This window comes from Dermochelys coriacea, chromosome 8 (assembly GCF_009764565.3).
Source record: "Dermochelys coriacea isolate rDerCor1 chromosome 8, rDerCor1.pri.v4, whole genome shotgun sequence".
In the NCBI taxonomy this organism is placed as follows: Eukaryota; Metazoa; Chordata; order Testudines; family Dermochelyidae; genus Dermochelys; species Dermochelys coriacea.
Window position 1 is genome coordinate 98,051,169 of NC_050075.1, and position 21,160 is coordinate 98,072,328.

Below are 21,160 nucleotides of genomic sequence, written 5' to 3' on the forward strand. Positions count from 1 at the left end.
ACAGAGTGACCAAACCTGAACTCAGCATTCCTAGTGAAAATGCTCTATTGATTTAGATGGCATATTCTCATCTTTCAGTCCTTCATACATCAACATTTTGTTTGTGTTTGAACACTGCTGTGCATTGAGTAGTAACTACCCCCCTTGTTACACATGTAAGGCTCAGTGGTCTGTAAAGTCACCCCTAAAGCCTTTTTATTTTTTAAGAGTTGCTAAAGTGTGTTTAAGCAGAATAGGCACTGCTCTCCAGTCACTGATTTTAATGAGTGCATCTTTATTAGCAGCTCAGCCACTTCATTCAGCACTTGAGTGACCGGTCCGAGTGATTTGTGGGTATTTATCAGCTTGTTTCAGTACTACTTTATTCTTCAGTCTCTGCTGATACCTTGTTATCTGAAGAGTTTGTCTCTCCACTGTCATCTGCAACGTAAAGAAATTTATCTCATCTGTAATGAGCCTGATCCTTGACTGCACATGTAATTTGATAGTCTCCCTCTTCATGTCCTACCTTTGTTATACATAAAGAATAACTTTTCATGGAATTTGTTGATTTCTTACCAGCCATAGTTCAGTTTTTATTTGCTTCATTTATTGTGGATTTCACTGTTCCAGAAGGTACCTGCTTTGGTTTGAGTGACCTCTGCTGTTTAATCAAACATACTTATCTACACTTGATAAATTTAACCTGTGTCCTCACTGCTGCGTGTGTGGGTTACTAGTCCAAGCAAAAGTCTCATGCAGGCATTAGCCTATAGCCCCAAGTGAGCCAACTAACTTGGGTTGAAAACACCACCAAACTCAGCTGAGAGGTTTGTGTGTGTGGAGGGGAGAATTAGAGACAAAAGCCCAACTTAACTGCAATTAAGACACAGCTTAAGGGATCAAGGGGATCAACCCATCCTGTTTTGTGCAGTTCTGGCTTACATGGCTGATGCAATTGCTTCAGATTCTGTGCTTTTTGTTAACTGCTATAAGCTTCATGGTTATGAACAAGCCTTCCAAATGTAAACACTAGGAACTGATGCAGTGTTTTCTTCCTGAGTCTGTGTAAGGACAGTCTGAAACAATGGCTAACAGGGAACCCACAACCCCTCAATTTCATTAGGTGTTAATTCTTAAGCAGAGGGCTCATAATTTAACCATTAGCTACTTCATTATGGATAATATTAGTGCAGAGACAGAGAAGAAAGTGTAAAAGGAAAAACAGATACACAGAGGAAGAATAAAGGACTGATCATGCAGTGAAGCTTTTCCTCCCCATGATGCTGAATGTGATAGTAGCGTACCAAATAAATGACAACTAAGACCAGTTACTATTCATAAACCTCAAGTTGTTCTACTCAAAACTTTGTGCCACTCAGATAATCATCAGTGGGAGAAAGGACTGTATACTTCTACAACTATACACTTGAAACTGTTTCTCTAAACTTTGATCCAAATGATATGAACAGTTTATGTACATAACTGTAGTCGATTACTACCTTAGACTGAGTTGCCCATTTGAGCTAACACTTGCCCAATTTCCTGAGTTGGAAGCTAGTATTAGAAGTGTACTAGCAGTTTGTATGCTTGATTTATTTAACGTGTTACGATAAAAATGGTTTAAGTATAAAAAAAGCAATGTGATTTGTTAGGCTAGAACATGGAGGGGTTTTTAATAACTAGAATTTCTTAGTAAATAAGAGTTGAGGGTTGCAACTCTGAGCTTTGCATGTTGTAGCCACTTTGACTCCCCCTGCCTGTTAAATGTGTATTCAGTGTTGAATGGTACTGATATACTTTGCTTACAACACATACAGACCTACTATCGCCAAAAATGTAACATACAAACAAGTTGCATTGCTACATATCTGATAGCTGATTAATACTATAACAAAAATATTTATAGAAATGTTCTTTCAATTCATTTGGCAGTGTTTGTGTAAATGAATGCAAACAAAGTAATATGGGAACAGCAAGTGGCGTTTAGGAACAAGAGCATTTAATAACAATTTTAAAAAATGTACAAAGTATTTTAAACAACTCGATCTTGCTCTTATGATATTTTACACTGGCTTTCAAGAAAGCCATTTAAAGACAACAACCATCCTCCCACTAAGAAATGCTTTCTACTAGGAGGATAAACGAATAGTGTACATTAAAAGTTTCTCTGCCTTTAAAAAAAAAAAAAAAAAACTCTCTTGTACAAGAAGGGGATAAAAGGGTGGTTGGAAGGAAGATTTAAAAAAAAAAAAATCTGACTGCCAAAGCAGCCAGTACCTGTCCTGCTGTTCCATAACGTAAATAGGTCACTATCTACAAACATTGTAGTTCAAGGTCCCTAAACTGCCTAGTGGATTTAGTCCATTATTCATTCCCTCGCCGACTCTTCTTATGGCTTTTCTTAGATCTGAAACAGCAACAAAATTACTTGTCATTACGTGTTAAAGATAATCTGAGACAACGGAAATTGTACATTGCTTTATGCAGGACAAACAACATTACTATAATTCCAGTACTGGCACTCAGGATGCATCACTCCATGCTTAATATAGAAAGCTGCCCCATAAGCTGGCTTGGCTTTAAAAGACCAATTATAGGAGAAAGGTGATTGAGAAGTCAGTACCCCCAAAAGTGGTGTAAAAAATTCTCAAAATTCAGGTTCATTGTAAAGAAAGAAGCCCCTGTATTTGTTTGGAGGGACACTTTCAACGTGAACGGACATCTTTAAGAAATAAGACAGCTAGCCTATACCTTTCAGGTGACTTAGAATGGCTTCTGTGTCGGTGGCTACGATGATGCCCTGTTAAGATAAAAGGTAAAATTACTTTTGTGTGGTAATCATGAGCAGAACAATTACATGACTATTCTCCCTTTCCATTAATGCAGTCTGTGTCAATGCCCTATGTAAAATGTCAAAGAATAACTGAACACTTGTCCTCAGTGGGCAGTTAACTTTAAAATTTCTTCATAAATACTGAGTTATTGGTAGAGATATTTGAAAAACAAACTTACATTGCAATCTCACATATTAAACCAGTTTGCAAAATTTAACTTGTTACAACTTGAGCTCTTTAATAAGCTAAACATATATACTAACTGACAGCAGGAACTAGATTTTTCCACCACCAGGTGCATTGCTGACACGCTTGCCATAAGTCACTAATAAGAAGCACTAGAGTACCTGGAGATTTAGATCTTGATCTGTGGCGCCTCTCCCTGGACCTGCTCCGGTGTCGCCTTGGACTTTTGCTGCGATGTCTCTCCCGACGTGGGGAGGGGCTAGTAGGAAGAAGACTGTTAGACAATTGAATTTTAAACAATTTTTATAATGCAGTTTTAAAGCAATAACTCTCCTACCTTCTCCTTTTTGGAGATCTGCTTCGCCTGGGAATTAAAAAGGAAAAAATAGAGTGGATGGATTTTTCAGAACTTTGGTGAAGCATTCACACAACTCACTAACATTAGTTTTAATGCTTTGCAAGCATCACCAGATAAATATTATTTGGAGTGAAACTATTTATAACAAAAGAAGATGGTTTAAATACATCACCTTCTAGGAGACCTGCTTCGACTCCTCCTGTATCGCAGAGCTGGAGATCTTCGAGGTTTATCTAGGTCTCTGTAGCCTCTTCTGCGATGATCAGGGGAAGGTGCCCTCTCCAGCTGAAAGCATTGCAAAAATACACAATTTTGTAAGAATCCCCTGACCTTCATATTAGTTATGAACCAGGATGCCCAAGCAACAATTCAAAGATCAGTAGCTTCTACTCAAATTAAGTACTTTAAATAAAATGAAACTGCCTGGCTTTGATGATTGTGTGGTATACAAATACATTAAAATTAAGGCAACCCATATCTTGCTTTTCTCTTACCCTCCAAAAACATATATCAAAATGGACAAACTAAAAAAAATCAGATCATCAGAAGCTGATAATTTTGTATAGGAATCCATTTAAATAGGACAGAATAGATTCAAGTTAGTAGAGTTCAGCAAAGAAGAATCCTGAAGAATAGAGTATCTTGTTGCTATTTTATGACCAAGAAAATTTCCATTGGCATAGTACATGAAGATATCTTCTCCACTCATGTGAGGACTACAGGTAAAGGTCAGGCCTCCCCATATCAGTTAGAATAATCTGAGAGCACTTTACTGCATAAGAGATTTCAGCACCAAAAGTAAATATCTCTTTAAAATAATAGAAACTGTGGGATAATTCACAAACCTTCTCATCTTCCTCCTCCTCCTCCTCACTGGACTCTACATCATCCATATCTTCTTCTAAAGCACTAACCCGAGTCTCCAGTTGTTCCGCTTCTTCCAGAACATAACGTTTCTAAGAGAAACACCAAGTTTTCATTTTATATAATCCAAATATGAACATACAGTACATCAAAATCAGACTGACTTTGCACTTGACAGGCCCTTAAGCTGGTAATTTAGAAAGCTCCTAATGTGCTATCATTAACAAGGCTTTGATTACCAGCCTACATACCTGCAGTCGAGGCAAAATGATATCACACACACGTTCACTGTGAAGGAGTTCATCAATAAACTCATCCACATGCATCAGCTCAAATTCTGGAAGAAAAAGAATTAGTATTTAGAGCAGTCACCTTTACCTGAGTTGCTCATTTTTAACATTTGAGAGTCATTCCATGCAAAGTGCTGTATAAAACTAATCCTCAAAGTCCCAAGGGCTGGGAAGATTATTAAAACTATTTTATAGATAAGGAGATCATGGCAGAACTAAAATTCCAAAGTTCCTGAGGTCCAATTCTGTGCTCCGGTCATACCTCTTTTCTCTTGTCTACTGAAAATCAATTCCACTGTTACAAACAAACAAGTTGAAGACACGTACACAGAATCAAGGCAGCTGAGTTAATACTGCCTAGGCAATGTAGCAGGTCCAGGATCAGTGAATGAACAGCAGTGATCAGTGAATAAATACAAAAGCAATATACCAAATAGATACTCTTCCCCCACATACTTTAGCCTATGTTGATAAAGTATACAATTAGCATTGCAGACTTCTAGATTCCTGATAAAAGGCAGTCTATGCTGCAGTACCTAACGCTGGTTACATAAGGAATTCATACATACCCCCATTTCTGTTTTGACTTTTTATTTTTCGGTAGTCATTGTACAGTGGTTCAAGGTACTTGTAGCAGTCAATGGCAGTGCCCGTCAATCTCATATACAATGCACCAAGCATTCTGACATATCTGGAACACAAAAGTGTCACATAGCAGTTTACAAATCTGATCATTCTGCACAGCTAATCTAAAACTAAGTCTTTCTCAGAGGAAGACTGATTTAGTACAACACACACAATACAGGAGACTGCTCAATTCTTCTCAATTAGTATCCAATCCCACAAGCCCCTGTGTGGATTTTGCACATGCAGGGACTGCATCATCAGTCTCACAGCTGAAGAAAACGCTAGACCAGTGATACTCAGACTGAGTCTTCAAAGTGTCTCCTGTGGCTCTTTGCAGCACATAATTAAATCAATGTTTTAATATCATTTACCAAATCAGGATGTTTTTACTATATTAACCAATTCTAGTTGATAATATAATAATACTTGGGTCAGTCATTTTACTGTGAGAATATATAAATTAAATATTTCCTGTCATACTGTTTAAATATGAATATATATAGACTGTAGTAAATGAAACAATGAATTCATACTACTGTGGCTCTTTTAGGTAATGCTGATCACTAATTTGGCTCCTGAAACACTGAGGTCTGAATATCACTATGCTAGAGGAAACAGGTGAATCTGAGCACCTTAAACACAAGTGCGTGTAATGGTAGAAAGGATGTGTCACTGAGATAAGTAGTTGTGACAGGGAAACTTGCATGGTGTGGAGCACATTTTTGGAGAGTAGGCATGGAGAAATGCATGATTTGTCCAGAGGACTCTACTATGAACAGTGCATGGGAGAAAGACTATCAACTGGCTCCCTACTGCAGCCAAGCCTGGCACTCCAGGCCGCTTTATCTATATCACCTATTCTTTTCCTGTTTGCTTTGAGTTTGTGTCTCTGATATGACCGCTAAAGGAAAAACAACATCTGCTTACTTGAAATCCTCGTTCTTTATAAACTCAACAATGATGTCCTTCTCAGGCTGGATCTGCAGCATTTTCAGGGTCAAGCAGAGGAATGGTGTAGGCTTGATGTTTCCACCATAAACGCCACCAACATATCTCAGTTCCATGGCTTTATCCACCACCAGCTCAGCTAGAGCAGGGGGTTACGAAAGGAAACAGCTGAAACATCCGAAGCTGACAGGCTTTAAATTAGAGCTAAGCACGTTGTCAGCTCTCAACGAATATCAATCGTCACCCCTTCCAGAGCCCTAGCGGGGCTCGGGGCAGAGCATAGGAGGGGGATTTGGGGGACTCACGCTGCCCGGGGCGGGGGGGGGAACAAGCCTCTGGGTCCTCACCAGAGCAGAGCGGGGTGAGAGGACTCAGTGCCCGGGCTGGTAAGCGCGAGGAAGGATTCTGCCAGCCTGGGTCACCGCCTGCGCCCACGTCAGGGGCCCAACATGCCGACCCCGCGCAAGAGCCCCCTCCAGCGCTTGGGCTCGGGGATGCGGAGGGGGCCGACTGCACCCCACCAGGCTCCCCCCGAAACCCCAGCACCGGGCAGGCTGGGGCGCCGCCTCTACTCCGGCCCTTCCTGCCCAGTCCGGCCCCCCTACCAGTGAGGCCGAAACACTCCTCCTTCCAGTACTTGGACTCATAGATGCGGGTGCGGATGATCTTCTCCACCAAGTACTGCGGGTTGGTGCCGTGGATGCTGTGCGCGTCCTTCACCGTCCGGTTCGCCATGGCCGGACCGAGAGGAAAGAGGAACGAACGGACTTGAACACCGGAGCGCTCACGTTCTTCCGCTTCCGGGGAGAACGGCTCCGCTTCCGCCCAGATCCCTCGCTTCACTTCCGGGTCTGTCTCGCGGCGCGCGGGAGGGGAGGGGAAAGGAGGAGTTTGTCTTGTGGCCGCTCGCCGGCTGCCATCTTAGCTTCGGGCAACCCGCCCGCTACGGGCTTCAATTGCGCCCGGAACCAAGATGGCGGCAGGGCGCGCTCGCTCTAGCTCCCTCCTCCCCCCCCTCCGCGCGCGGGGGGGTGGGCGGAGCTTGCCGCTGGGTTTGGCGCGAAATTCTATCCTGCGACTCGGCTGTCGCGAGCTACCGAGCCGGCCTGGGGCTGAGCAGGTGAGGAGCGGGGGGTGCTGCGCGGGGTCCCCGTTGTAGGAAGGCTCCGGGGGAGAGCCCTGGGAGCGGCCGGAGCAGGCCCGGCTTGTTGACCCTTCTCCGCGGTGGCGGTTGGTAGAAGCCCCGTGGAGCGCTGCTCCTGCTTCCTCCCTCCCTTTGTTTCCCTCAGCTATAGGGTCCCTCAGGAGCCTCTGCCTGGGGGTCTCAGTGGTGGGGGGGGGCAATGGCCCAGTCCGGTCCCCACCCCAGTCCGACACCTCCTTGGTGCCTTGGGCTTTGAAGACAGCAGCTGTGACCTTGGCCTTGGCTACACGTGGCGTTACTCTAGAATTATTGTGCTTTAAATTCACGCCCACCCTTAATCCGGATTAACTTTCCAGTGCGGAGAAATCCTTACTTGTTGGAATTTTGCCTAGCGTTCGCTCGGGGCTTGTCTAGATCTAACCTGCTGTGCCCTAAGTGTCCATGTGGAGCGTGCTGCTGTGCAGCAAAAGTTCCCCTGGTGCATTTTAATCTACTCCGGTTTCAAAGCTGGGCAGATCGAAGCGCATTAAGGAACTGATCTCCATGTGGACACTTAAGGCATGGTTGACTAGATTTACACCACAGTTTGCTGCAAACTAAGGCCACGTCTACGCTATCGCCACTACAGTGGTACATTCGCACCGTCAGGGTTTAAATTCTCAGAGATTATTTCCTGGAGCTTCTCACACCACCTCCTCCTCTCCCCCCCCCACACACACATTCGGGGCCCCAGGGGCAGGGATCTCATGGCTTTAGCCTCGCTGGGAGGTGGAGTGGTGCATCCGGGCTTCTGCTGTGGGTTTGAAAATATTTACCGGAACTTCTCCCTCTCCCCCCCCATGGGGCTAATGCCCCAAGACCCCTGTCCCACACAGCTGAATTTAAGCCTTGTACTGCCCTATAGTGCCATAGAGTTGTGACTCAGTGAAGGAAGGGTTTTTTCCATCGCTATAAGTAGTCCCCCTCCCCAAATGGCAGTAGCTAGTTGATGGAGGCGTTCTTTCATGATCTAGCTGCTACGCTGGGGGGATAGGTTGGCATAGCTAGAACACTGGGGTGTGAATTCTTCATGCCTCTGAGAGACGTAGCTATATAGATATAAACTTTAAGTGTAGACAAGGCCTAAACTTTCATGTAGACAAGCCTCAAGTCTAACCTAGGCTGGAGCCCTGCCTGGTGCTTTCTCGTGTCTTGCATAAATCTGACATCTTGAAATCTTAGGTCAACCTAGCTAGCTTGTTCAGGGCTGTGAAAACTTTCACACCCGAGGCAATGTAATTAGGTTGACCCCCACTGAAAACTCCAATATGTTGACTGAGGAATTATTCTGATGACCTAGTCACTGTCTCTCAGGGTGGTGGATATACTACAACTACAGGAAAAAAACCCTTCTATTGCTGTAGTATGTTTCTATGCTACAGTGGTGTAGCTGCAGCAGCACTTATATTGTAGCTATACCCTAAATAACCTGGGGATGATGGTTATGGGTCACAGGTGGGTGTAAATAAAACCTTTAAGTGCACCATGCTGTCAGGGTTCTGTGAATAGTGTATTTCAGAAAAAAACTACTTTAAAAATCTTCTTGTGTTTGAAAAGATTTTACTGGTACTTTAGTTTGCATGAGTGCAGCAAATTGTGGGCTCTGGACCAAAACCAGCCTTTTTTGAACAGAAGACTTTAAATATATCAATTTCTGGTGGTTGGTAGACCCACCCCATCAATTTCTGCAGAGTTTGAAGGGATGAGTCTGAAAATGTTTTATCTTCTATTGTTACAAACAACATTTAAAATTACTGTATAGGACTAGAGAAAAAATTCTTTTCAGGGCTCTGGGTATATCTCAGCAAATCAATTCTTTGCCATTGCAGGAGTCTTGGGCGCTGGTACACCTCAGTCTCTCCTGTTTTTTGCATTTGGCACACAATAGTTCAGTCTCCTGAGGGTTATAATACTGTAGTTTAATCCTGGTTATTGGATTCAATACATGGGTAAATGTGTGGGGTTTAGTGGCCATGAGATGATCGGATGGTCCCTTCTGGCCTGGCAGCTCTTTTTGTATAAATTTCAGTTTCCTCTTGTGTTTGTGTGGGTCTTTGACACAGTAACAGAAAGAAAAACATTTCAAATGGGCCCATTGTCCTAGGTGCTATACAGATATAGGGAGATAGATCCCAGATAGGAAGAGCTCACAATCTAATGTAGTTGTAAAAAGCATAAATCGTGGTGGTACTCAGGCCATTGTAATACCTTAAACTATTTTAAACTCTTTTGAAATTGACTAGATTTATGTTTGTCCTCTTTGCTGCTATCAAGGACTATGCACAACAGCAAGTCCATAAATAACAATCATGTGATTTTTCTACTGCTCTTGGGGAAAAAGCTGAGCCATCAGCAGAAGGAGGCATTGGAGTTATTTGTGGGGGAGGAAGATACAGAAAATGGAGTTTGGGAGGAGTAGATGGACCTTATCTCACTGCCTGCTTGCAACAGTCAGGAGGATCTTGGTGAGAGACAGAAGAAGGATCTTCAATCCTGGCAGTGACTTTTGGGAGGGGTGAAAAGACAAACACGTATATCTCATTTCCAGCAGCTACAAGGGTGCTTAATATGTATCAGATCATTGTTAGCCAGCTGCTGATATAAAAAATAGAGGCCCCAGTGCAGGGTCCAAGGACAGTCTGCTATTAAAAATCTCTGCATCTTCTCTCTTTCCAGTACCAGAGAGGCTGAGTTTTCTCAGTAGGACATTGCTGGTTGGGGGGAAAGGAGAGTTTTTCCCACCTTCATGTGCTAGTATTGGGTACAGAAATGACTATTACTAGTTCTGAATCTTGAATCAGTATAATCAGAGGGGAGAAATCACACATTAGGATTTGTTTGAGTGGCTCAGAGGTTTTGAAAGTTAGAAGTGGTCCTAATGGAGATGCGTTAGTGGAGAGAGTGCAAGTTGGGCATTCGCAGGTGCAGTTATCACGTGGTTCTACAATTTTACCACATGGGTATTGAGCCCTACTACATAAAATACTGGGCTTGATTTTTTTCAAAGATGCTAAAGCACTCTGTCCCATGGAAATCACTGGAAGCTCAGCACTTTTTAAAATCAGACTTCTTTATCTAGGTGCTTAACTTTAGCCACCCAGTTTAAATATTTTTTTCTAATTCTCTTAACACCTCTGAAATGTGTAATAATTTCAGTTGACAGCTGGAGAAGCTTGGGCATAGAGAGGTCCAGTGACTTGCCCAAGGTAACTCAGTGAATCAGTGGCAGAGCTAGGAATTAAGAATCCAGGAATACTGACTCCAGTTTGTTGCTTTGGTCATTAGACAATACTACTTGCATTCACCAGCAAAATCAATTTGATACTTTTTAAAATCTCGCCGCAGAAATCATGAACACAAGACAGCAGTGCAAGCGCATCTACTCCTGGGTTGGAAGAGCAAAGAGCTCAGACCAGCAATTGAAGACCTTTCAATATAGGTAAATAATATTTATTTTAGGCTGAGACAGAGACTCCTAAAGAAACATGCCATTTTTTTAGGGAGTAATCATGGACAAAAGTTCTGTAGTAACAACTACCTGTATTACTAGCACTTGTGTCAGGAATATGTAACAGGGTTGGAATAAACATAAGCAATATCTTATGAAAACCATCATCTCAAATAAGGCTCAGTGCTATTGGCATGTATGATATTGTAAACATCAAACAAGACTCTGGCCACAAAGCTCTTGCATTGTAAATTAGACATCTGGGCAACTGGATAAGGTATTCAACACTCCAACCTAAACAGTTTATATATATGCTCTGTGCTGTTGTATTTTCTACATTTCACTGGTGGAGGTAAGTGACTCTTGTGGTGTGGGCTTGAGTTTGTAAAGCACTTTGGATTCTTTGGGACAAAAGGGGTTATAAAAATGTATGTTTGTGACTCTTTTTTTTTTTTTTTTTTAAGGGGGGAGAGGGGGCTTGTTTCTGATAATTCCTTAGTAGCATCACTGATGTAACTCCATGGCTTGCATGCAAGCTAGCTGGCTGTCCCGTTAGTCATGGATTCTGACCTACCTACATTAGTTGCTGTTGTGGGTGAAAAGAATTGAAGCATTTGAGGAGGAGACATATGCATGGACTTTGCAAGGAGATCTGGCAAGAGGGCGAGAAAAAGACCCAAATCTCACTGACTTAAATTGATGGTCTCTGATCTGTAAAGAATATGAAATGAATTTGTTAATCTATATGTACCTCCATTTTCTAGGGGGGTCTTGATTAAATCAGAAAGAAGTCTAACAGAAATGTGTATACTACCTGGAGAATTTGTTTTAGTAGAAGGGGAGAATGCGGATCAACCTTTTGTGGCAAAACTCCTGAAACTATATGAAGATGGTAAGAGCAAGTATTTTCATTATAATAGTTCCATCGTGCCTTCTATCTGGGGATCTTAAGCCACTTTACAAACGCTAACTAAACTTCTTCACCACTGTCAAATAGGTATTACATTTATTTTATTTATAGATGAAGGCTGCATGAGGGATATTGAGGCAGAGAGAAGCTAAATGACTTGCCCAAAGCTACATTGTAAGTCAGTGCCAGAACACAACTCAGGACCTATGTCATTTAAAACAAAAACACCATCATTTTAACTGACAGCTTTCCCAAATTATTGGTGGTTAAGTGGTAGCTGATCTCTCTCCCTTCACTCCACCATAGATACAATAAAACATTCCTGTCAAGGTTCCTTCCCCACTCTGAACTTTAGGGTACAGATGTGGGGACCTGCATGAAAAATCCCCTACGCTTATTTATACCAGCTAAGGTTAAAACTTCCTCAAGGTACAAACTATTTTACCTTTTGTCCCTGGACTTTATTGCTGCCACCACCAAGCATCTAACAAGGAAAGGGCCCACTAGGAAACATCTTCCCCCTGCCTCCCCCCAAATTCCCCTAAGCCCTACACCCCCTTTCCTGGGGAAGGCTTGATAAAAATCCTCACCAGTTTGCATAGGTGAACACAGACCCAAACCCTTGGATCTTAAGAACAATGAAAAATCAATCAGGTTCTTAAAAGAAGAATTTTAATTGAAGAAAAAGTAAAAGAATCACCTCTGTAAAATCAGGATGGTAAATACCTTACAGGGTAATCAGATTCAAAACATAGAGAATCCCTCTAGGCAATACCTTAAGTTACAAAAAGACACACAAACAGGAATATACATTCTATTCAGTACGACTTATTTTATCAGCCATTTAAACAAAACCGAATCTAACGCATATCTAGCTAGATTGCTTATTAACTCTTTACAGGAGTTCTGGCCTGCAGTCCTGCTCTGGTCCCAGCAAAAGCAAAACACAGACAGAGAGAACCCTTTGTCCCCCCCCTCCAGCTTTGAAAGTATCTTGTCTCCTCATTGGTCATTTTGGTCAGGTGCCAGCGAGGTTATCTTTAGCTTCTTAACCCTTTACAGGTGAAAGGGTTTTTCCTCTGGCCAGGCGGGATTTAAAGGTATTTAGCCCTCCCTTTATATTTATGACATGCCCTCCAAATCACAGATAGGGTGAAACGCTGGCTGTGATTTCTTCCTGGAGCTCTAGGAGAAAACAGAGTTAATAAGACACATGCACCCCTAAATATACTACCAAGTATATAAAGACTAACAATATTTTCCACATCTCAAGGACGATTTTAACCAGTTGATTCTGGGAAACTTTCACGGGAGAGTGCATCAGTCACTTTGTTAGAAGGTCCTGAGATGTGTCGTATGTCAAAATCAAAATCTTGGAGAGCTAAACTCCACCGAATAAGTTTTTTGTTATTTCCCGTCGCGGTATGAAGCCACTGTAGCGCAGCATGGTTGGTTTGCAGGTGAAAACGCCATCCCCAAACGTATGGGCGTAGCTTTTCCAGAGCGTAGATAATGGTGTAACATTCTTTTCAACTGACTGATCTGTTGCTTTCCCTCTCAGACAGCTTCTTGCTGAGAAACACTACCGGGTGGAATTCTTGATCAGGTCCTTCCTGCATTAAAACTGCTCCCACGCTATGCTCGGACGCATCTGTGGTTACTAGGAACGGTTTGTCAAAGTCTGGGGCCCTTAGCACAGGGTCAGACATGAGTGTCGCTTTAAGCTGGTTAAAGGCCTTCCAATACTCTTCGGTCCACTCTTGTTTCTTTTTGGTTAGGTCTGTCAGTGGGGCGGTGATTTGGGTGTATTGCGGTACAAATCGCTTGTATTATCCGGCCAAGCCTAAGAAGGATTGGACCTGTTTCTTTGACTTTGGGACAGGCCACTTTTGGATAGCATCTACTTTGGCCTGAAGGGGGTTGATAGTTCCTTGACCCACCTGGTGTCCAAGATAAGTCACTCTGTTTAGGCCTATTTGACACTTCTTAGCCTTAACAGTTAGTCCTGCCTCTCTTATGCACTCGAAGACTTTTTGTAGATGTTCCAGGTGTTCTGCCCTGGAATCTGAAAATATGGCCACATTGTCTAGGTAGGCGACTGCATATCTTCCAATCCCGCTAGGATACCATCTACAAGTCTTTGGAAGGTGGCGGGTGCATTCCGCAGCCCGAAAGGGAATACATTAAATTCATACAGCCTGACATGTGGTGAAGGCTGACCTTTCCTTGGCGGATTCATCTAGCGGTACCTGCCAGTACCCCTTGGTTAAGTCCAAGGTAGAGATGAACTGGGCCAGTCCCAGTTTCTCTAATAGTTCATCTGTGCATCACGTTGGATAGTTGTCTGGATGAGTTACATTTTTGCGTGGACTACCGTAAGCTAAATGCTGTATCTCCCCATCTGGTTTGGGAACTAGAACCACTGGAGATGCCCATGCACTGCCAGAGGGGTGGATTACCCCCATCTGTAGCATATCCTGGATCTCCCATTCTATAGCAGTTTTAGCTTGAGGAGACACCCGGTAAGGTTGGACTTTAATTGGGTGAGCATTACCTGTGTCAATGGAGTGGTATGCCTGTTCAGTCAGTCCTGGGGTGGCTGAGAACGTCGGCGCATAGCTAGTGCACAGCTTCTTGATCTTCTGTCGCTGCATACGCCCAAGGGTCATGGAGAGGTTCGCCGCTTCCACGCCACTTTTCCCTTCGTAGAGACACCTTCAAGCCACTCAGCGTCATCTCCTCCCTGGGCTGTAAACTGACAAACCTTTAATTCGCTGGATCTATTAGAAGAGCTGAGAGGCAGTGGGTTGCTCCGTGCTGCTGTCCAAATTCTCTGGAGGCGTTCATCTGCTTTCTGTTCAGTCTGGAACTGTTCCCTTGATGCTGGAGACATCAGTTCCTCATTGGATTGTGGATCTGGGCTTGGTCCCTCTGGAAGTGATGTAGGGGATGGGGCTGTTTCCGTTGACTGTGAACCGCTCTCCGCTGGTGCAGTATGTTGGGGTTCAGGCTCCGGCTGAGCCTCTTGTGTAGGGTTATTGGCTGCTGCTGGTTCAGGTTTGGTGGGGCCCTCTAGTGTTGGGGTTGCAAGTGCTGGATTCAGTGCTGGCAATGGGTCTGGTGTTGGTTGTTCCGCCAGTTCTGGTTCTGGGGCTCGCTCTGTATGGGTCTCTGGGAGTGGATCCACTACTGCTGTTGCAGACATTGGCATGGGGTCTGGTTCCATCACCTCTGACCGGGTCCTGGTAGAAGTTTCAGGAACAGAGCTAGGCGAGATGGGTTGCTTAGCCTGGCTGCGGGTGACCATTCCCACCCTCTTGGCTAGCTTCACATGATAGGCCAAGTCTTCCCCCAACAGCACGGGGATGGGATAATCATCATAGACTGCAAAAGTCCACATTCCTGACCAGCCCTTGTACTGGACAGGCAACTTGGCTGTAGGCAAATTGAAAGAGTTGGACTTGAAGGGTTGAATTGTCACTTGGATCTCTGGTTCGATTAAATTGGGGTCCACTAAGGAAGCATGGATAGCTGACACTTGCGCTCCGGTGTCCCTCCACACGGTGACCTTCTTCCCGCTGACACTCACAGTTTTCCTCTGCTCCAAGGGTATCTGGGAGGTATCTGGGCCTGAGGACCTCTGGTATGATTCCGGTGCAATGAACTGTAATCTGTTGGGGTTCTTGGGGCAGTTGGCTTTCACATGCCCCGACTCATTACATTTAAAACATCATCCAGCTGACGGGTCACTGGGGCGAGGTGGGTTGCTGGAGAATGGTGTGGCAGGACGATAAGGTGTCTGGAGTATTCTTTGGTGTGCAGTTGGGGTCTTGGGCTGCCCCTGGTAGTAGGGTGTGATCTGAGGGTGTTCCTTCTGGTATCTGCTCCAACTGCGACCAGGGTTGTTCCTCTCCTCCCTCCACCCGTTTTGTTCCAGCTTGCCCCGCCTCTCTGGCGGTCTAGGACTGCTCGTATCGATCAGCATAAGAAGCAAGACTTTCTGCTGAGTCCATTTCTTTATCCCATAAACACTGTTTTATTTCCTCCTTGGACATAGTCAGGAGTTGCTCCTGAGCTATCAAATCACACATTCCGTCAAAGCTAGTGACACCCCTTCCTTGGACCCATTTATCTAACAGATCCTTCATCTGGTTTAGATAAGCCACATTACTTAATCCAGGCCCTCTCTTAAGGGTTCGAAATTTTACTCTGTACGTTTCAGATGTAAATCTAAATTACTTTAAAACCAAATCCTTGAACTTATTATAGTCAGAAGCCTCATCAATAGGCATCTTATTGAATATGTCCAGAGCTCTTCCAGTCAATTTTGCGACCAATGTAGTCATCTTTTGAGCTTCAGGAATTTTATGGAGAGTGCACAGTCTCTCAAAGGTGAGAAAATATTCAGCAATATCCCTGGATTCATCATACTGTGGACATTGTTGCTCCCATTTGTGGATTTTTGGGGAAGGATGATTAGAGTTATCCAGTAGATTCTGCTCAGCCCTTACCTTCTCCATCTCCAGTGCATGCTTCCTCTCTTTTTCCTTCAGTTTTTTCCCTTGCCTCCATAGCTCTCCTGTGGGCAGCCTCTAGGGCTTTTTCTGCCTCTTTTGCTGCCTCCAGTCTGGTTAACTCCAATTCGTGTTGTGCCTTGGTTTTTGTCATGTTAGCCTCTCTGTTTTTAACTAACTTTACATCCGAGAGTTAGAAAGAAAACAACAAAACAAACAAACAAAAACTTGGCTTGTCAAAAAAAAAATAGGTTGTGCTGTAACTGGATACCTATGTTCTCTGATAGTGATTGTCAGTCTACAGAAAAATCCTTTTAAAAAAAACAAAACAACTAACACCTTTGTCTCTAGGCAAATAGACAGAAAACCCCTCTAGTTGCTCTTAAGTTAAAAAACAAAAAACAAAAAAAAAACAAAACAACTTCAGGTCTGTGAAGACTTGTGAATTTCCCTGCAGGAGGTTAACTACCTTGCCTTTAGGTAAAGAAAACTCCAACTCACAAAAGACAAAAATCCTTTTGTCTCTGCTCTGGCCCCCAAGCAGAGACAAAAAAACTCTAACTCCTTTCAGTTTAAAACCTGCTTTGCAGCAGCCCAAAGGAAAAAAAAATATTTCCTTTTAAAATCTGTGCTGGTTCAAAAAATCTCAAAATGATTTCAATTTAATCCCACTGCTTTGCCACCATGTCAAGGTTCCTTCCCCACTCTGAACTCTAGGGTACAGATGTGGGGACCTGCATGAAAAACCCCCTAAGCTTATTCTTACCAGCTTAGGTTAAAACTTCCTCAAGGTACAAACTATTTTACCTTTTGTCCCTGGACTTTATTGCTGCCACCACCAAGCATCTAACAAATATAACCGGGAAAGGGCCCACTTGGAAACGTCTTTCTTCCCCCAAATCCCCCCAAGCCCTACACCCCCTTTCCTAGGGAAGGCTTGATAAAAATCCTCACCAGTTTGCATAGGTGAACACAGACCCAAACCCTTGGATCTTAAGAACAATGAAAAATCAATCAGGTTCTTAAAAGAAGAATTTTAATTGAAGAAAAAGTAAAAGAATCACCTCTGTAAAATCAGGATGGTAAATACCTTACAGGGTAATCAGATTCAAAACATAGAGAATCCCTCTAGGCAATACCTTAAGTTACAAAAAGACACAAAAACAGGAATATACATTCTATTCAGTACGACTTATTTTATCAGCCATTTAAACAAAACCGATCTAACGCATATCTAGCTAGATTGCTTATTAACTCTTTACAGGAGTTCTGGCCTGCAGTCCTGCTCTGGTCCCAGCAAAAGCAAAACACAGACAGAGAGAACCCTTTGTCCCCCCCCTCCAGCTTTGAAAGTATCTTGTCTCCTCATTGGTCATTTTGGTCAGGTGCCAGCGAGGTTATCTTTAGCTTCTTAACCCTTTACAGGTGAAAGGGTTTTTCCTCTGGCCAGGAGGGATTTAAAGGTGGTTAGCCTTCCCTTTATCATTATGTCCATTCCAATATAACTCAGGATGGGACATCTTGTTACATATAATAGTTCAATGACAAATTTAGGTGGAAATAACATTTCTCAGGATTAAGTATACAATTCGTAACCCATGAAATATATGTTTGTGGTCATTTAGACAATGAGGATATAGATGTTGTATGTTGGACTCCTATGCCTTGGTGGCCAACCAGAAGAGTGGAGGTAGCATAGGTCTTTGAGACCGGATGCCTGGGATAGACCACACTGAAAATGCCACACTCAGGGCAGACAGTCCCCCAAAACTGGAGGTTTATTCTATAATTGGTCTCACCAAACCAGTATCAAAAGAGCTCCTGCAGCAACATACAGGTTAACAAGAAGGCAAACACAGTCCCCTTTAGGCATTCCAGCCCTTGGCTCTGATCTAGGCAAACAGATCTAATATAGTGAGAGGTTCCTGAAAACCCAATTCAGCATATGTGAGGTTCTACTAATCCCAAAGGATCAGACACTTATCCCTAGATCAGTATGTATCTCAGATCTTACCCAAACTTCATGCTGTCGGCCAATTCTTAGTAAACTAACTTAAGATTTATTAATAAAAGAAAAGAAGACTTATTGAATAGTTAAAAGATTATATACATTACAAACGCCGGCAAGGTCCTTATATCAGATTTGTGGCAGTGATGGATGAATCTGCTGGCTTGCAAAAATCTCTGGAATCATCCCAAAAGATTAGAATACAAATGCACTTAAATATAAAGTCTGCTAGAGTCTTTCCATGCATTTTCCAGGGTATTCCAAATAACTACTTGGAAGATCTCAATCCCATGGCTTAAACTTTCCCTGTTTAAAATTCAGCAGACTAGAGATGCAGGACCAGGCCGGAGGTTTCACTTTTATAGCTGGCTGTCAGGCTGTCAAGTGTTTTGAGCACAGCATGTGACTGAGGATTCTTCCTTGTTGAGGACACACTGACCCACCACTTTGAAGTTAACATTCAATTTCCTATGCATACCAGGTAATCTAGTTACACAATAAGGTAACAGCCGGTCATTCATTATAACAAGGATAGATAAGCTGAGGACAATTAGATATTATTATTAATTTCCTGCAGTGTGTCACATCTTTGATCTTAAGGTTAACTAAACACAGTTGCATACATAATGTAAGGTAATTAAGACATGAAAAGGATTTAATATCTAAAATCTAATTTGGTAAACTTCTAAAAGGGTACAGGTACCCAGACAAACACATTTAGCATCTACCCTTGATTTCTATTACTATAAATTAATGGGTTAGTGATTGCTGGTCTAGTACATCTCTTTGATATTCACATACAAGTGAATTGTCCTGATACAATTGTAATGCCTCTTGTTAAGTTGTTATGGGTCATACACAGGTTAGATGGTTTGCCAGTGTCACCACTTCTTTGTCAGGCATTGTGGCATTGCATAGCTCGAGACCAGTAATGAGACTTCTTCCTTTCATTCAATTTTTGAACATGGTGATATAGTTGGTTCCTCCTTTTTGGTTCCTCCTTTCCCAGATGCTTCTTAGTGAATCAAAATGGGGCACTCCCAACATCACTGGCATCACCCAGTGGGGTCTGATTAGGTCACCTTCATGCAAATGAAGAACTTCCCCATCCCTATAACTTTGGGCTCAGAAAGTCCACCGATCCAAAAATATACTGACAGTCAGTCAGGTTAATAAGTATTTTGGGACATTTGAGGTCATAGTCCACAGACATTATCTCAACCATCCTAAACTCCCAATACAAAAATAACTTCAAAAATACAAAGCTAGAAAAAAATTGGAACTGAAATCATAGAAATACACCAATCAGATGTTCATTCAGCCATGCCCAGAGAGGGAGAATTTGTGTTTTACAGAGAGATGCTTATAACGTCTTTATATTTTGGTACTCGGCAGCAGGTCAGTTTTGAACAGCATTTTTTTGACACACACACAATCTGGGAGAAAGGTTAGACTTTAACTCACAGTAAAAAAGTATTTTCCTCCTAAAATCACAATTTTGGATTTCAATTTTTATGTGCAGGCCTGTCAGCTTCACAGTAGAATAGACACATAAGAATTGCCATACTGAAATAGACCAGTAATCCATTTAGTTTTGTATCCTTTCACTGATTGTGACCTGAAGTTTTTAGACAAAGCTGCAACAAACCCTATAGTGAACACTTGTGGAATAACGGTTCATAACGTGAATTTCTTCTTAACCTTTTTCAGGTAAGGTAGCCTTATGCACTGTAGCACAAGGATTTATGTGCCTTCTATTTTTGTCTAGCTAGAATGACTGTGGCTATTAGTTATTGAGCGGAAGGATGATCTTGGAGTTAAGGCACTGGGCTGGGACCTAGACATTCTGGATTCAATTCCTCTCTCTGCCAAAGACTCCCTGTATGAGCTTGTGGAAGTTAATTAATTTCTATGTTCCTCAATTTCCAGTCTGGAAAATGAGGATAATAGTACTTTCTTTCTCCCTCTCTGTGTCTGGCCTACTTAGAGTGTGTCTACACTACGAAATTAGGTCAAATTTATAGAAGTTGGTTTTGTAGAAAGCGTTTTTATACAGTCGATTGTGTGTGTCCCCACACAAATGCTCCAAGTGCATTTAGTTGGCGGAGTGCGTCCACAGTACCGAGGCAACCATCAACTTCTGGAGCGTTGCACTGTGGGTAGCTATCCCACTGTTCCCGCAGTCTCTGCTACCCATTTGAATTCTGGGTAGAAATCCCAATGCCTGATAGGGCAAAAACATTGTCGCGGGTGATTCTGGGTACATATCGTCAGGCACCCCCTTCCCTCCCTCCCTCTGTAAAAGCAATGGCAGACAATCTTTTCGTGCCTTTTTTCCTGGGTTACCCTTGCAGACGCCATACCATGGCAAGCATGGAGCCCGCTCAGCTCAGCATTCACCGTATGTCTCCTGGGTGCTGGCAGATGCAGTACTGCATTGCTACACAGCAGCAGCTCATTGCCTTTTGGCAGCAGACAGTGCAGTATGACTGGTAGCCATCGTCGCCGTACTCCAGGGTGCTCTTTTAGCCAACCTCGGTGAGGTCAGTCAGGGGCACCTGGGCAAACATGGGAATGACTCAGCCAGGTCATTTCCTTTTTAAGTTTCGTCTCATGGCAATTCAGTCCTGCCGGCAGTCCTACTGCACTGTCTTCTAATGAGCAGCCAGGAGACGACAATGGCCAGCAGTCGTACTGCACCGTCTGCTGCCAACAAGATATATAAAGATAGATGAAGTGGATCAAAACAAGAAATAGGCCAGATTTGTTTTGGATTCATTTTCTCCTCCCTTCTTCCCTCCCTCCATGAAATCAACGGCCTGCTAAACCCAGGGATTTGAGTTCTATCCTTGAGGGGGCCACTCTGTTTCTCCTTGATGCAAAGCCACCCCTTTGTTGATTTTAATTCCCTGTAAGCCATGTTGTCAATCGTCCCTCCCTCCGTCAGAGCAACGGCAGACAATCGTTTCGCACCACTTTTCAGCAGACGCCATAGCACTGGGAACATG

General features: G+C 43.1%; 2 protein-coding genes across 3 annotated transcripts in view; one reads left to right on the top strand and one right to left on the bottom strand.

Moving 5' to 3' along the window:
• Positions 1–1,959: 1,959 nt before the first annotated feature.
• On the bottom strand, positions 1,960–6,944 carry PRPF38A (pre-mRNA processing factor 38A). Its single transcript, XM_038414348.2, has 10 exons — positions 6,695–6,944; positions 6,069–6,228; positions 5,084–5,205; positions 4,476–4,561; positions 4,206–4,316; positions 3,533–3,645; positions 3,340–3,366; positions 3,164–3,261; positions 2,734–2,782; positions 1,960–2,389 (listed from the first exon to the last, which is right to left on the bottom strand). Exons 1-10 carry the CDS (start codon positions 6,822–6,824, stop codon positions 2,347–2,349), a joined length of 939 nt encoding a protein of 312 aa, XP_038270276.1. The 5' UTR covers positions 6,825–6,944; the 3' UTR covers positions 1,960–2,346.
• An 88-nt stretch (positions 6,945–7,032) lies between these two features.
• The window catches only part of ORC1 (origin recognition complex subunit 1), a 41,058-nt gene continuing 26,930 nt past the window's right edge, over positions 7,033–21,160 (top strand). The window contains exons 1-3 of one of the 2 annotated variants that reach the window (XM_043491251.1): positions 7,033–7,209; positions 10,618–10,711; positions 11,485–11,612. In XM_043491251.1, the coding sequence (XP_043347186.1) occupies positions 10,623–10,711; positions 11,485–11,612 (217 nt within the window). In that variant the 5' untranslated portion in view covers positions 7,033–7,209; positions 10,618–10,622. The remainder of the gene's footprint in view (positions 7,210–10,617; positions 10,712–11,484; positions 11,613–21,160) is intronic. The other variant, XM_038414347.2, reaches the window with a different exon arrangement.